Source organism: Nannospalax galili, unplaced genomic scaffold (assembly GCF_000622305.1).
Source record: "Nannospalax galili isolate Female #2095 unplaced genomic scaffold, S.galili_v1.0 scaffold54, whole genome shotgun sequence".
Taxonomy (NCBI): Eukaryota; Metazoa; Chordata; class Mammalia; order Rodentia; family Spalacidae; genus Nannospalax; species Nannospalax galili.
The window spans coordinates 12,451,305-12,466,230 of NW_008341028.1; the positions used below are offsets into that span (position 1 = coordinate 12,451,305).

At 37.6% G+C, this 14,926-nt stretch overlaps 1 protein-coding gene across 6 annotated transcripts in view; it reads right to left on the minus strand.

The window, feature by feature from the left end:
* Nucleotides 1–14,926, minus strand: part of Myo9a (myosin IXA) — a 269,269-nt gene that overhangs the window by 168,197 nt on the left and 86,146 nt on the right. For all 6 annotated transcript variants that reach the window (XM_029565051.1, XM_029565050.1, XM_029565049.1 and 3 more), the window contains exons 7-9: nucleotides 11,867–11,964; nucleotides 10,560–10,686; nucleotides 3,907–3,996 (exon numbers count right to left, since the gene is read on the minus strand). In XM_029565051.1, coding sequence (XP_029420911.1) covers nucleotides 3,907–3,996; nucleotides 10,560–10,686; nucleotides 11,867–11,964 — 315 coding nt within the window. The remainder of the gene's footprint in view (nucleotides 1–3,906; nucleotides 3,997–10,559; nucleotides 10,687–11,866; nucleotides 11,965–14,926) is intronic.

Genomic DNA, 14,926 nt, shown 5'->3' on the forward strand with positions numbered 1-14,926 from the left:
CTACCCACAGGAAAAAGATTATTATCAAACTATAATCAACATTAGAAATTTGAAAATAGAAATTATTTAGTCCTAAAAAGTAAACAGGAACCTAGAATTCTTTATTTTACCAAGTTACATTAAAGCATCATTAAAAAAACAATAATAGAATGAATATACTGTAAACTACAATAATATTTTGTTTCCTCAAGGAGAAAAAGAGAATTAAGAGAATCTGATTAAATTAAGCAATGTAAAATATTTTGAAATGAAGTAAGTGAATATAGGTATAGTACCACAGTAAATGTAACTAAATTCTTTAATTAAAAACAATCTCAGATAAAAAACATAACCCAAAATCTGTTTATAAGCAGCAGCATTTCTATTTAAAAAGAAAAATCAGTTGGGGCTGGATAGATGGTTCAATGGTTAAGAGCACTGGCTGCTCATGGAAAGGACACAGTTTGATTCCCAGCACCTACATGGCAGCTAACAACTATCTCTAACTCCAGTACCAGGGGACCCGATGCCTTCTTCTGACCTCTGTGGGCAGTGCACGACATGGGTGCACTTACATACATGCAGGCAATAGACTCATAAACATCAAAGTATAAATAAAAATTTTAGAAAAGTCAATCATAAAGAATCCACATAGATCAAATTAATATTTATTTATCCTATAGCTTCCATCTAGTTGTATACTTGCTGGTCCTTTTCTCTGTAATACAGTCTAGCTTATCATAAGATAATCTCAATAAACCTGTATTGGATAGTGTCAACTGTTCATTTGACACACCTGGGAAGAAGGAACTGCAATTGAGGAATTTACCCTATCAGATTGGCCTGGGCACATCTATGAGGTATTTTCTTGATTACTGAGTGATGTGGGAGGATTCAGTCCAACATGAGCAGTAGCACTCCTGGGCAAGTGATCCCAGGTTGTATGAAAAAGCAGGGTGAGTACAAGACAGGGTAGTAAGCAGGTAAGCAGCATTCCTCCAGGGTCTCTGCTTCGGTTCCTACCTACAGGTTACTGCCCTGAGTTCCTGCCTTGCTTCCTTTCATGGTGGACTGTAAACTGTAAGATGAAATAAACTCTTTCCTCCCCAGTTTGGTTTTGGTCTGAGTGTTTTATCACAGCAATAGAAAGTAACTAAAACAAAACCTAAATACACTATATTCCCCTTCCCCAAGAGCCCACCCATTATCTCCTAACTCACTGAAAGAGCTCAACATTTTACAGGTAAGCCAGCAAGAAATACAGTGCTTATTATTGACATCTCCATTTATTTCCTGCCTCTCATTACTCAAGTCATTATTAAATCCTATTGATTGTACCAAATAACATTTGTTTTTCCCGGTTGTAGGGAATAGGAATTTTGAGGGCCATTTTAGGATGCACCACCACGCCCGGTTGTAGGGAATAGGAATTTTGAGGGCCATTTTAGGCACAGAAGGCAAGAGTGAGGAGAGAGAGATGAGTTCCAAGGCAGTGGTAGTGAGAGGAAAGATGGTGACATGTTAAAAAAAGGAAAAACAGCTGGGCGTGGTGGTGCACGCCTTTAATCCCAGCACTTGGGAAGCAGAGGCAGGCAGATCTCTGTGAGTTCAAGGCCAGCCTGGTCCACATAGTGAGTTCCAGGACAGCTGGGGCTACAGGGAGACCCTGTCTCAAAAAGACCGAAAAAAAAAAAATTCCTATTCCCTATTGTACATGTATTGTATATTTCCCTCCCACTGATGGCTGATTTTGACTGATAACTTGATTGAACTGAGAAATGAGAGATTGGCTAAGAGATCAGAAATGAATACCTCTGGGTGTATCTGTAAGGGCATTTCCAGTGATGATTAGATTGAGGGCTCTAACTTAATCAATGATTAACTCCATTGATGGATTCAAACTCTGACAGATTAATGGAAAACGGTGGAAGTGTCCAAGATGGAGCCAGTGTGGAAGAACTGTCACTGGAAGTATGACGTGGTGTTTCTATTTTCCCTGGCCCCTTCTTGTGGCTCACTCTGCTTCCTAGCTGCCATGAACAGCTCTGTCCCTCCATGTTCATCTACAATGATAAACTGCCTCGAAACAAGTCCAGACATTGGCCTACAATGGACTATAAAACTTGCAAAACTGTAAGTCAAAAGTAAATCCTTCTGCCTTGAAGTTATTTTCTTACATGTTTTGTCACATTGATTAAAAGTCAACTATAACATTCCCTAAATATAAACTCCAAATGTAGGAATAACTTTTACAACACAGACATATCTATCCCAAAAATTTTTACCTAACCTTGCACCAAAAAGTTACTGTTTATAATGTAACTAAGTTCAGTGAGCCATGTGTTCCTCTTACCCCTCAACCCTACTTGCTCTCCACCCAACATAGTGTAAAGACAGATATGAATGTGCATAACCAAGGGTTACATATCAAGGCCCATGCTTTTCTCATTGCAAACAATGAGAAAAATCTATTTGTTGCTGTTGTCATTGTTTTGAGAGAGAGAGAGAGAGAGAGAGAGAGAGAGAGAGAGAGAGATGCAGATCCAGATCCCAGGCTTAGGGATCAAAGGGCAAAATTCTCTGACAAGATAAAGGTGGGTTCTGACTTTGACTTCCCCATTTCATGCTGGACATACTGTTTCAATAAAAAAAGGCCTTGCTGGAGAGCACAGTCCCAAGGGACATCTGAAGGAACAGGTGCCAGACAGCTCTGACCCACTCCTGCCTGGCCTTATGAAAGATGAGAGTCAGGTTATCTCTTTTTAAGCAGCACCATAATGTGATTTAGAAACGCTGTATCAAAATATGAAGGACTTCACTCTTCTAACTACTTTATGGGTTCCAAGCCAGCTAGAGCTACAGGGAAACCCTGTCTCAAAACAAAGAGTTGTCAATATTTTTTTTAAAGGGACAGGGGAGGGGCGAACAAGGAAAGTATGAGGAGTAGTAGATAACTCAGTATTCGAGAAGGATTAATCCTATATGTGGAATAATGCTTTCATTTATCATTATAATCTACCATCTATTTGACCTATGGTATTAAAATGAAACTGAATGAAGATAGTATGGGAATCTAGCTCAGTTACTTATCTAACATGTACAAGGCCTTAGGTTCATGACAGGGAATAAACAAAAAAGATTAAGATCCTTAAAGAAAAATGTAAGCCTATTGCTTAAAATCAGTTTAATTTTATTTAAAGACACACACACACACACACACACATTGATCTGATCCTTCCAATTAAAATGAAAATTCACAGTTTTCCAATAAAATATTTTAATTAAACCAAGAGGTGACCCACACGTTTAATCCCAGCGCTAAGGAGGCAGAGGCAGGTAGATCTTTGTGAGATCAAGGCCAGCTTGATCTATATAGTGAGTTCCAGGCAAACTGGGGTTACAGGGAGACAACAGTCTCAAAAACAAAAATTTTTTAATTAACAATTTTTCTTTATTGTTATTTTCATCCCTTAGTGATCAGCCCTAAACACATACACATACAGAAAACACTGACTGGACACAGTAAATTGTATGTATGTATATATGTACAAACAATAATTACAGAAAGAGTTCATATATTCCAGAGTGGATGGAGGGGTGATGAGAGTTACAGAGAGGGGTGGAAATCATGCAAATACAGTATGCTCATGTATGAAATTCTCAAATAATTAAAAAATAAAGGAATAAATTAGAAAAAGAAAGACTACAAAATGGCTGGAATCAAAATAAATGTTAAGAATCTATGTTTTATTATATTGATGATGCACATTATAGAGATAACATTACCACTGTCAACAAAACTGTGTGATCCCTTCATTTTTATACAGATTTTAAAATAATGACAACTTTTTTAATTAGAGAGGGAAAAACTCACAAACCTTATATTCTAAAATAGCCAAAATGCTCTGATGCCAAAGAAAATCATACCTCTGCCAGCTTATATGGTAAAATAAGCTTTTCTCCCACTGTCACTGTCTTCCTTGTAACTAATGCTTCAAACAACATCTCTTCTTTAACCTACAAAACAGGAAAGTAAATTCACATATAAGATTTGTGACAAAAGACTGACTTATTATACTGAAAAGCCAAATAGAGAAAAAAACTTTAATATAAGTCACAAATATACAAGGTGGAACTTAAGCATACCACTAACCATAATTCTTCCTCCAAAAAGAAAAAGTCAATAAGACAAATTAAACTTTTTTAAAATTTTTGTTATTTTATGCGTATGAATGTATTGCCTTCATGTGTGTAAGTGCACCCATGACACACAATGCCCATGGAGGTCAGAAGAAGGCATCGGAGTTAAAGATAGTTGTAAGCTGGGAATTGAACCCAGGTCCTCTGCAAGAGCAGTCAGTGCTCTTAACCACTGAGCCATCTCTCCAGCCCCCCAAATAAATCTTTTTTTAAGTATGCTTCCAGGGCTGGAGGTTTAGCCCTATAGTACAGAGTTTGCCTAGTATGTGCAATGACACAGGTTCTAGCCACAGTATCATACACACGCACGCAAACACAAGCACACACACACACAAACACATGCACAAAGGCATGCAAAAAAAAAAGGTTTTAATTGTAATAAAGCTGGGCACGGTAGCACATATCATTAATCTCAGCAGAGTGAGGCAGATCTCACACCGAGGTAAGCCTGGTTTACATAGTGAGGTCAGATAGAGCTGGATAGTGAGACTGTCTCAAAACAAAAAATAAAACAAATTTAAAAAACACCACCAAAAAAATAAAAACCCACAAAAAAACCCCAGATTCTTTATTTTTCATTTTTATATGTACTCAATGTATTTGAATTTATTTGTGAACACTTTTATCAAATGTACTTAACCTTTTTTGGTATCTTATTGCACACCTATTTTTCAGATCTGACTACGCATAATTTAGCTTAAGTTTATTCAATGTAACTACTATTTAGCATTCCAGAATATAAATGTATCACAGTATACAATCTATTCTCCTACTTACAGGAGTGTGTGTGTGCGTGTGTGCGCGTGTGTGTGTGTGTGTGTGTGTGTGTGTGTGTATCATATTTATACTATAATTTTCCACAATTAGAAAACAAGCTGCAATTAATACTCTTGCACATAATGTCAAGATTTTCTCTGATGAACAAATCCAAAACTGGAAAAAAACAGTTTATAATGTACATAATGCAGCTTCCTAAGATACTGCAAAACTCCTATAAATAATTTTTACCAATTTGTTCTTTGAGCAGCAGCCCTGAGAACTCTTGTTTTTTGAAAGTTAACTACATTTAGTATTATCAGACTTTTGAATGCTATACCACTGATGGGCATAAAATGGAAAAACAAGGTAGCTTTATAAGGCATGCATACATAATAAAATATAATACTTGTAAAACTTTATATAAGCAGCATTATATTAAAATATGTCAAGCAGGGGCTGGAGAGATGGTTCAGCAGTTAAGAACACTGGTTGTTCTTGCAGAAGACCTGAGTTTGAATCCCAGCACCCACATGGCAGCTAACAACTGTCAGTAGCTCCAGTCTCAGGGGATCTGACAGCCTCTTCTGACCTCCGTGGGCTTTGCACAACACGGGCGCACTTACCTACATATAGGCAATACACGCATACATATAAAATAAAAATTAATTTTTTTTAAATGTCAAGCAAAAAATATTAAGATTGTAAGGAAAGGTTGAATTATAAAATAAAACTGAGAAATGTTACCATACCATCAGCAATGTATGACAATAAAATGTCAATTTACGAATTTATAACTTTGTTGACAATTTATTTTCAGTAAGTGTTAGAAGGATAACTTTAAACTATACTGAATGGAAAAATAGGTGCCAAATTTAAAACCATTAAAAATATATACCTCCTTTCAAAGTATCCACTGCTCAATTCCCAAACAAAATTCAAAAACAGGAACTAACTTGAGGTATGTTACCTTTACAAAAATACAGTAAAACTTATAATGAACAACAAAGCTTAATATAAAACTTTAGCTGTTTAGAAATATTTTAAATAACTTTGAAAAATAAAAATCACACTAAATTTTACTAAAATAACAAAGCTAAGACAGCTGGGGAAAAAGTTCTTTTTAAAAAACACAAAGAAATATATTATGAAATACATTTCTATACCTATTAAAACTGGTGGGGGTTTAGCTCAGTGAGAACATACATCTTAGCATTTTAAGGCCCTGGACTCAACCTATACAACAATCACAAAAATACCTAAAAACAAATTACCTATACTGTAGATTCAAGAAATCATTTTAAATATTTTTTATATGTGTATGCATATACTGCCTGCAATACACATGCACCCGTGTCGTGCAATGCCCACAGAGAACAGAAGAGGGTGTCGGATTGCCTGGAACTGGAGTTATGGACGATTGTTAGCTGTCTTGTGGGTGCTGGGATTCGAACCTGTGTCTTCTGCAAGAACAGCCAGTGAGTGCTCTTAACTGCTGAGCCATCTCTCTAGCCCCTCAAGAAATCTTTTGAAAGGAATGAATAAATATAAGCTAGCAATGACATGAAGCAAAGATCACTTTCATACATTTGAGGAAAATGTATAAACTGGTAAATTACTATGGAAAGCTATTTTTCAATTATGAGTAAAGATGAATATATGTAGAAATTATAAAAACTACAGAACTGTCAAGCACGTTAATAATGAGATATACACAAAAATAATTATAATAGTCATACAAAGAAAATTATAAAGAACTTCAATCCACACTAACAGAAAAAAGATCAACTACATCTTATTTATATAAAAAATCATATATAATACTTAGAAGAACCTAGAATATATAAATCATCATTAAAACGCTCAAAAACGGGCTGGAGAGATGGCTCAGTGGTTAAGAGCACTGGTTGTTCTTGCAGAGGACCCTGGTTCAATTCCCAGCACCAACATGGTGGCTAACAACCATCTGTTAACTCCAATTCCAGAGGATCTGACGCCCTCTTCTGACCTCTGAGGGCACTGCAAAATACAGGTGCACTTACATATATGGAGTGCATAACATTCATACACATAAAATAAATATAATAAATAAAAGCAAAACAAGAAACTCCAAACAATATGGAAAAGAAGTCTTATTTTGGAATTACATATACACACACACACACACACACACACACACACACACATATCATTTATATAAAATACCACAAACAAGTAACACAGAATTACATTCTTTTTAAAATTACATTTTAGTTTATTAGGGGTGGGGGGGTATGTGTGGAGGTCAGATGACAACTTGCGGGAATGGGTTCCTTCTACTGTGTGGATTCTGGGGGTCAAACTCAGGTTGTCAGGCTTGGCAATAAGCAACTTAACCCACTGAGCCATCTCACTGTCTCCAAAATTATATTCTCTATGGAAATATTTACCTACACAGAAAATGTTTTAAAAGAATGGACACCAATTACGGTAGCACATGCTTGTAATTCTAGCACTTGGGAGGCAGAGGTAGGAAGGATCAGGAGTGCAAGGTCATCCTCAGCTAATGAGTTCAAGGACAGCCTGGTCTATGAGACCAATGCAAAACAAACCACCCAACCAAGAATAAAAAAATAAAAAAAAACCCACCAAATTCATAACAGTAGTTAACTCCAGTAAGAAAGGGCATACACTAGACTTCAATATTTTAGTATTGAGGTGGAATGTGTTTATTTATTTGTGACAGAATCTTACACTTTGTAACCCAGATTTGAGTCCAGGCCTCAAAATCCTGGTGGACCTCTTCCCTCAGCCTTCCAAGTGTTGAGATTCTAGACATGGACCACCACACTCAACTGGATTATTATGTTTTAAGTTTTGTGTTTATATAAGTAATATGTGCACAGACACATCTGTACAGGTGTTGTAGATGCCAGAAGTCAAAGTTGGGTATTTTCTTCTTTTACTCTCCATTTAATTTTCTGAGACAGGGTCTCTCATAGAAGCAAAGCTCACTGATTGGCTATATTGGATAGCCATCTAGCTCAGATTTCCCTTTCCTGCTTCCCTGCGTAGATCCATCCATCCCAACCCATGAAACCCTTCCATGCTAGAGTTATAGATGCACATCACCATGCCCAGCTTTTACATCGGTGCTGTGGATACAGACTCAGATCCTCATACTTACACAGCAGGCACTTTAGCAACGAGCTATCTCCCAAGCCCTGAATTTCTCTTTTAATCTGTCTCCAACTATTCTTACTATGTCTGACAAGGGAAGAAATACTAAACTAGGACCAGAAGCCTTGGTAATCATGTCTAGATTAAAAACAGGACCAACAGGCGCAATATCCTAACATAATAATACTAAATGGTTGGCTAAAATATTAACAAAAAGGCTAACTGAAATACCATTTTGTCTCTGACCTTCAAAATTACAACCTTCAGATATCAGCGTCTATCTCTTGGTAGAAATTTATTACAATGAGTGAGTCTAGTTATAATTAAAGGCAATCCTTTTTCCTGTCTCTTCTGCCAGGATGTCATTCCATTAAAGTTAATAAGCAATGTTTAGTCATATATAGGGGAAAAATAAACACTCTGCAGTTAGGTAAATGAAAAAGAGCCATCTACTACTCTCAGTTGGCACTGAAGCATTCTAATGGATATAAACTAGTAAATAATTAACTTTTTCTCTGAAATCTAACCTAAATTATGCCAAGGGGAAGGAAATGTTTATATGCATAATGAATTATTTTAGACTAGTTAATGAGATTAAACTCCTTGAAGTGGCATATGAACCAAACATTTGAAATGTTTTTAAAAGCACAGCAAGCTATTCCTAATTGCTCCAAATTGGAAACAAGCCAAGATGTTCTTTACTACATCAATGGATAAGCAAACAATGGAAATATTACCCTGAGGTCAAATAAAATGTTCTATGTGGCCACAAAAGACAAGGATGCATCTTAAATGCATGTTGCCAAGTAAAATACTTGACTCTAAAAACACTATCAACTGTATAATTATATTACATGTGAAAATGACAAATCTAAAGAATTGAGTTTGAGATCAGTGAAGCTGTTCTGTATAGTGCTATAATTGTAGATACATGACTTCATACACTTATGAAAACCCATGCAGCACAAGACTGAACCTTAATGCACACACATACAAAAAAAGTTTTTTTTGGACTAGGCCCGGAGAAGCCACTGCGCCTGCACAGTGGCCAGGCAGCCCAGTCACGTAATGCACAAACATTTTTTTAATTATTTACAATAGGTGAGAATTCCAGGAAGAACAGACCATGATGAGACTCTAACTGTATACAAATATATGAAACAATTACAATGAAGGAGGGAAGAGGAAAGCTAAACAACTTTGAAAATAAATGGAATCTGTACAACTAAAGGCAACATAAGAATTATACTCTAATTTAAAATCATTTTCTACAGATATAAAGGTTCCAATTCAAATACCACTATATACATAGACTGGACATGGGTAGCTGAGAGTGAGAAAAAGGTTTCTTATAGAGTGCAGTATGTAGGGAAAAAACTAAAATGACCCATGTGAAAATGGATTTTTAAGCCAGGCATAGTGACACACGCATTTAATTCCAGCACTTGGGAGGCTGAGGCAGGGGGATCCTCAGTGAGTTCAAGGCCAGCCTAGTCTACATAGCAAGTTCCAGGCCAGCAAGGGATACAGGGAGACCCTGTCTCAAAAAGACCAAAAAAGAAAAAAGGATTTTTAAACATTAGTATAAAATTATCAGTTTTATATAGATACAAGTAATTAAACATAAATCTCTTTATAGATCTGTATATACACACAGGTTAAAAAATACACATATATTTCATTAATCTGTCAGGTGAGACAGTCTAAAAGAAACAATACCCCAGCTGACAGGGTAAATCTGGTAAGATGAAGAGTTTTCTGTAAAGACATGACAAATCACCACTCCAGAAAGAAAGAATATGGTAAAATAGGTCTTCATGTACAAGGCATAACAGATGGTCTTTAAGTTCTCCTCAAGCCATTGAGAAAATAAAATTGCAAAGTTATACTTCTTCTCTCTGCTCACTAAGACATGCCATCTCCAAATAAAATAACCACAACCTTACTAGGAAAAGAAATCTCCAATATATTAAGGGCAAAATTAGCATAGGCCCAGAACATTATACAGTGTAGAGTGAAAATATTCATTCTATTCAACAAAATGGGGAACTGTGCATGTGTGAGGTGAGTGGAGGCAATGAAGAAATCACAAATCTCCTAAAAGATCCTGACATATTCAAGAGTAAAGAAGGCAGATGTCCAGGAAAAATTCCAACTTTTGGAAACACTATTTAAACATATTTAAAACATACTGAGATTAGAGAACTGACTCAGTGGTTAAGAGAACTAGCTACTCTCGTAGAGGACCTAGGTTCCATTCCCAGCACCCAAAAGGCAGTGAAAAACTGTAATTCCAGTTCCAGTAGATCTGATCCACTCTTCTGGTCTCCACAGGCTTTTGCAAATACACACACGAAAACACTCATACACATAAAATGAAAACTAATAAAGTCATTCTTAACAAAATTTTAAAACCTACTTAACATGTATAAGGATGTATGACAACTGAGAATTTAATGACTCACTTCTAATAATTCTGAAACAATAGGCAGTACTTCAGGATTACAGATATCAATAGAGTCATCTCGGTACGTCTTCTTTTTATAGCAGATGTTACCCAAATGTAATATTGCTGACAGGAGAGAGAAAATCCTATGAAAATAAAAGCACAGATTAAAGCTTGGACATGTAAATTCCCAAAGCTCATTTTATTTCAAAATACTAACTAAAATTTCATCAGTGCAAATTATGAAAAATTTAATTATATAAAATTTTAAGAAAATACCTAGACACATTTTTATAAATAGATCAGATTTATCCTAAGGAAATAACTAGTAAGGCATACAGATACAATTTTTAGGATACTTTTTTTTTTAATTTTGATTTATTTTAACTTTATGTGTATGAGTATTCTGCATGCATGTATGTGAATGCAGCACATATGTGCAGTGCCTGAGGTCAGAAAAGGGTGTCACATCCCATATAACCAGAGTTTTTGACTGTAGTTAGCCACGTGTATGCCAGGAACTGAACCTTGGTCCTCTGGAAGAACAGCCAGTGTTTTCAACAGTTGTTTGCCAACTCCCTTTTTCTTTCTTTTTTTTTTTAAATACATGCATATCTGTCTGTGACTTTGTGCTCATGCGTGCAGTGTTCAAGGAGGCCAGAAGAGGGTGACTGATCTCCTGTAGCTGGAGTTACAGGTGACTGTTAGGAACCTAGGAACCAAACTTGTATCCTCTTCAAGAACAGCAAGTGCTCTTAACCACTGAACAAGGCTCAGGGAATATAGAAGACAAATCCAAAGAATGTAAGAGCTGGAGGGTGGGGAAAACTGGTATGAAATGCTGTCTTCTGGGCATAACATGGCCATTGCACTCATCATCTCAGAGTATCCATGGTTACCCTGCACAAGATCAAGTCAGTCAATAATTCCAACATGGATATGGGAGGGATTAATAAGTTTCCACGCCTAGCTGAGAAGCTATTACAACTGATGGCTGCTGGGTGGGGAGAGTCATTTTCAGGCATGTGGCTATTGGTAGGTTGCCTATGTTCATGTATGCAGCGTAAAATGTACTCAGTGAATTTAAAAAAAAATGAGAAGATAATAAAGGTGAGAGGGGCAAGTGTTAGAAGGATCTATTGGGAGTGGGAGGAGGAAGCTGGGGTAGATATAATCAAGATACAATATATATACATATAAAACTGTCAAAACATTTTTAAAAATCTAGGAAAAAAAACAAGGGAGAGAAATGTCTCAAAAACACAACATGACATATTCTCTACTGGAGGTATAAAAATACAAGTAAATAAAAAATTTTAAACTCACTGTCTTCGTGTCTTCGGAAGAAATCCAACCATTTCCATGGCCAGTTGTAAGCGTTCAAAATCATGCCTCAAATCTTCTCCCTCCACGGTGAAGCAATCCTGCTTAAAATAGGGGGTGGAGAGAAATATTAAAATTACCTAGTTTTAAAAAAATAAAACCAGGGCTGGAGAGACGGCTCAGCAGTTAAGAGGACTGGCTGCTCTTACAGAGGACCTGGGTTTGATTCCCAACACCCACATGGCAGCTACGAACCATCCTTAACTCCAATTCCAGGGGAATCCGAAGCCCTCTTCTGACCTCTGCAGCATTGCATGACACAGGTGAACTCACATACATGAAGGCAATACACTCATACAAATAAAATAAAAATAATATTTTTTAAAATAAATAAAATAAAACCAACATCGACATTCATAAATTTAAGTATGTGCCTGTATAAATGCAAATTAGACCTGATAAAATACTTACAACATAGTCAGACTCATTAAAACCCTCATCTTTCTACAGGAATGCAAAGCAAACATATGTACCAAATTCTAGTATTACTTTTCTTCTTCCCTTTACAATCACCAACACAAGGATCTAAAAGGAACAAGGCAGAGAGCTAACAGTAGTATTTATAAAACATGCTGATACCAGCTGGGCTTGGTGGCCCACACCTTTAATACCAGCCCTTGGAAGGCAGAGGCAGGCAGATCTCTGTAAATTCAGGGCCAGCCTGGTGTACATAGCAAGTAGGCCAGCTAGGAGACCTGGTCTCAAAAAGAAAATTAAAAAAAAAAAAAATGCTGATACCAAGTTTTACTTTTAGTAGTTATGAAGTGTTCTGGAGATTCAAAGTATTTAGGAGCTCAAGTCTACAAGAAGATGCTAATTTATTCAATAAATATTTAACAAGTGCCTAAGACACTGAATTAAATCCTGGTGACATAGACACAGAGACAGACAGACACACACAGGCACACACACACACAACTCAGAAGAGGTGATATGCAGCTGAGAAACAGATCCTAGATTTATATATTATAAACCACTTTGTGTTACAGTAGGGTTTTTGTTGTTTGGGGGTTTTTTGTTTGTTTGTTTGTTTGTTTGTTTTGAGACAGGTCTCCCTGTAGCCCCAGCTGTCCTGGAACTCACTATGTAGACCAGGCTGGCCTTGAAATCACAGAGATCTGCCTGCCTCTGCCTAACGAGTGCTGGGATTAAAGGCATGTGCCACCACGCCTGGCGGGTAGTAGGTATATTTTTTAAAAAATGTTGATCAGCCAAAGCAAAAAGAATGTCAAAGCATTAAACAGCTCAAAAAAGTGTCCTCAAAAATCATGTCACGGGGCTAAAAGATGGCTCAGCAGTTAAGAGCACTAGCCACTCTTGCAGAGGACCTAAGTTCGATTCCCAGCACCCACATGGAGGCTAACAGCCATCTTTAATTCCACTTGCAGGGGATACAAATGCCTCTTCTGACCTCTGAGGGCACTGCACGATACAGGTACACCTACCTACATGCAGGCAATACACTCATACACATTAATTTTTTTAATTTTATGTGTATGAGTGTATTGCCTGCATGTATGTGAGGGCACCCATGTCGCAATGCCACAGAGGTCAGAAGACGGCATCAGATTCCCCATGAACTGGACTTAAGAACAGTTCGTAGCCGCCATGTGGTGCTGGGGATCAAACCCAGGTCCTCTGCAAGAGCAGTCAGTGCTTTTAACCACTGAGCCATCTCTCCAGCCCACACATAAAATTTTAAAAAGAAAAATTTTCAAACAAAACCATGTCATGGGGCTGGAGAGACAGGCTCAGTAGTAAAGAGCAGAAGACTTGGGTTTGATTCCCAGCACCCCCACAGTGACTAATCAACCACCTGTAACTCCAGTTCCAGGAAATCTAACACCCTCTTCTGGCCTCTGTGATAACCAGGCACATATGTGGTGCATATACATACATACAAGCAAACAGTCATTCATATATAATAAAAAAAAAGATCCCAAACCATGTCATATGAATCAGTAAAAGTAGTTATTGAGGAGCTGGAGAGATGGCTCAGCTCAGTAGTTGAATATACCTGCTACTCTTCTAGGACACGAGCTCAGCTTCCAGTACCCACACTGGTTTATAACCACTTATAACTTCAATTCCCAGGAATCCGATGCCCACTTTTGGCCTCAGCGCACAGCCACACATACACTCACATAAACAAAATGAAAATGTTTTCTTAAAATGGTTGTTGAGGGCAATAAGATGGCTCCATAGGTAAAGCACTAGCCTTACAAGCCTGCCAACCCGAATTCAAACCCCAGAAATGACAACTTGGTGAAAGAATATTGACTCTAAAATGCTGTCCTCTGACCTCCACATACATGCCATGACACACGCATGCATGCACACCACCCCTTCACACACTAATGATAAGCAAATTTCTTTTTTTTGTCTTTTTGAGACAGGGTCTCCCTGTAGCCCCAGCTGCCTGGAACTCACTATGTAGACCAGGCTGGCCTTGAACTCACAGAGATCCGCCTGCCTCTGCCTCCCAAGCACAGGGATTAAAGGCATGCGCCACCACGCCTGGCCCAAAGATAAGTAAATTTCTTAAAATGCAGTTACGGCTGATAAGATGATTCGGTAGGTTACCAGGCCCCTGCTGCCAAGCCTAATGATCTAAGTTTGATCTCTGGGATACACACAGTAGATGCAGAAAATAGAGTCCACAAGTTGTCCTCTGACCTCCAAACATGCACTGTGACACATGCATACAGGCACATACACACACAATAAAAATAAATTAAATTGAGCCAGGCATGGGGGCACACGCCTTTAATCCCAGCACTTGGGAGGCAGAGGCAGGTGGATCTTTGTGAGTTCCAGGCCAGTCTGGTCTATATAGTGAGTTCCAGGACAGCTGGGGCTACAAGGAGACCCTGTCTCAAAGACAAAAAATAATTTAAAAAGATAATTATGGAGCTCAGAGCAAAGGTACATGCCTGTAATACTAGCACTAAAGAGGTAAAAATAGGAGGATGAGGAATCTGAGGACAGCCTTAGCTACACAGA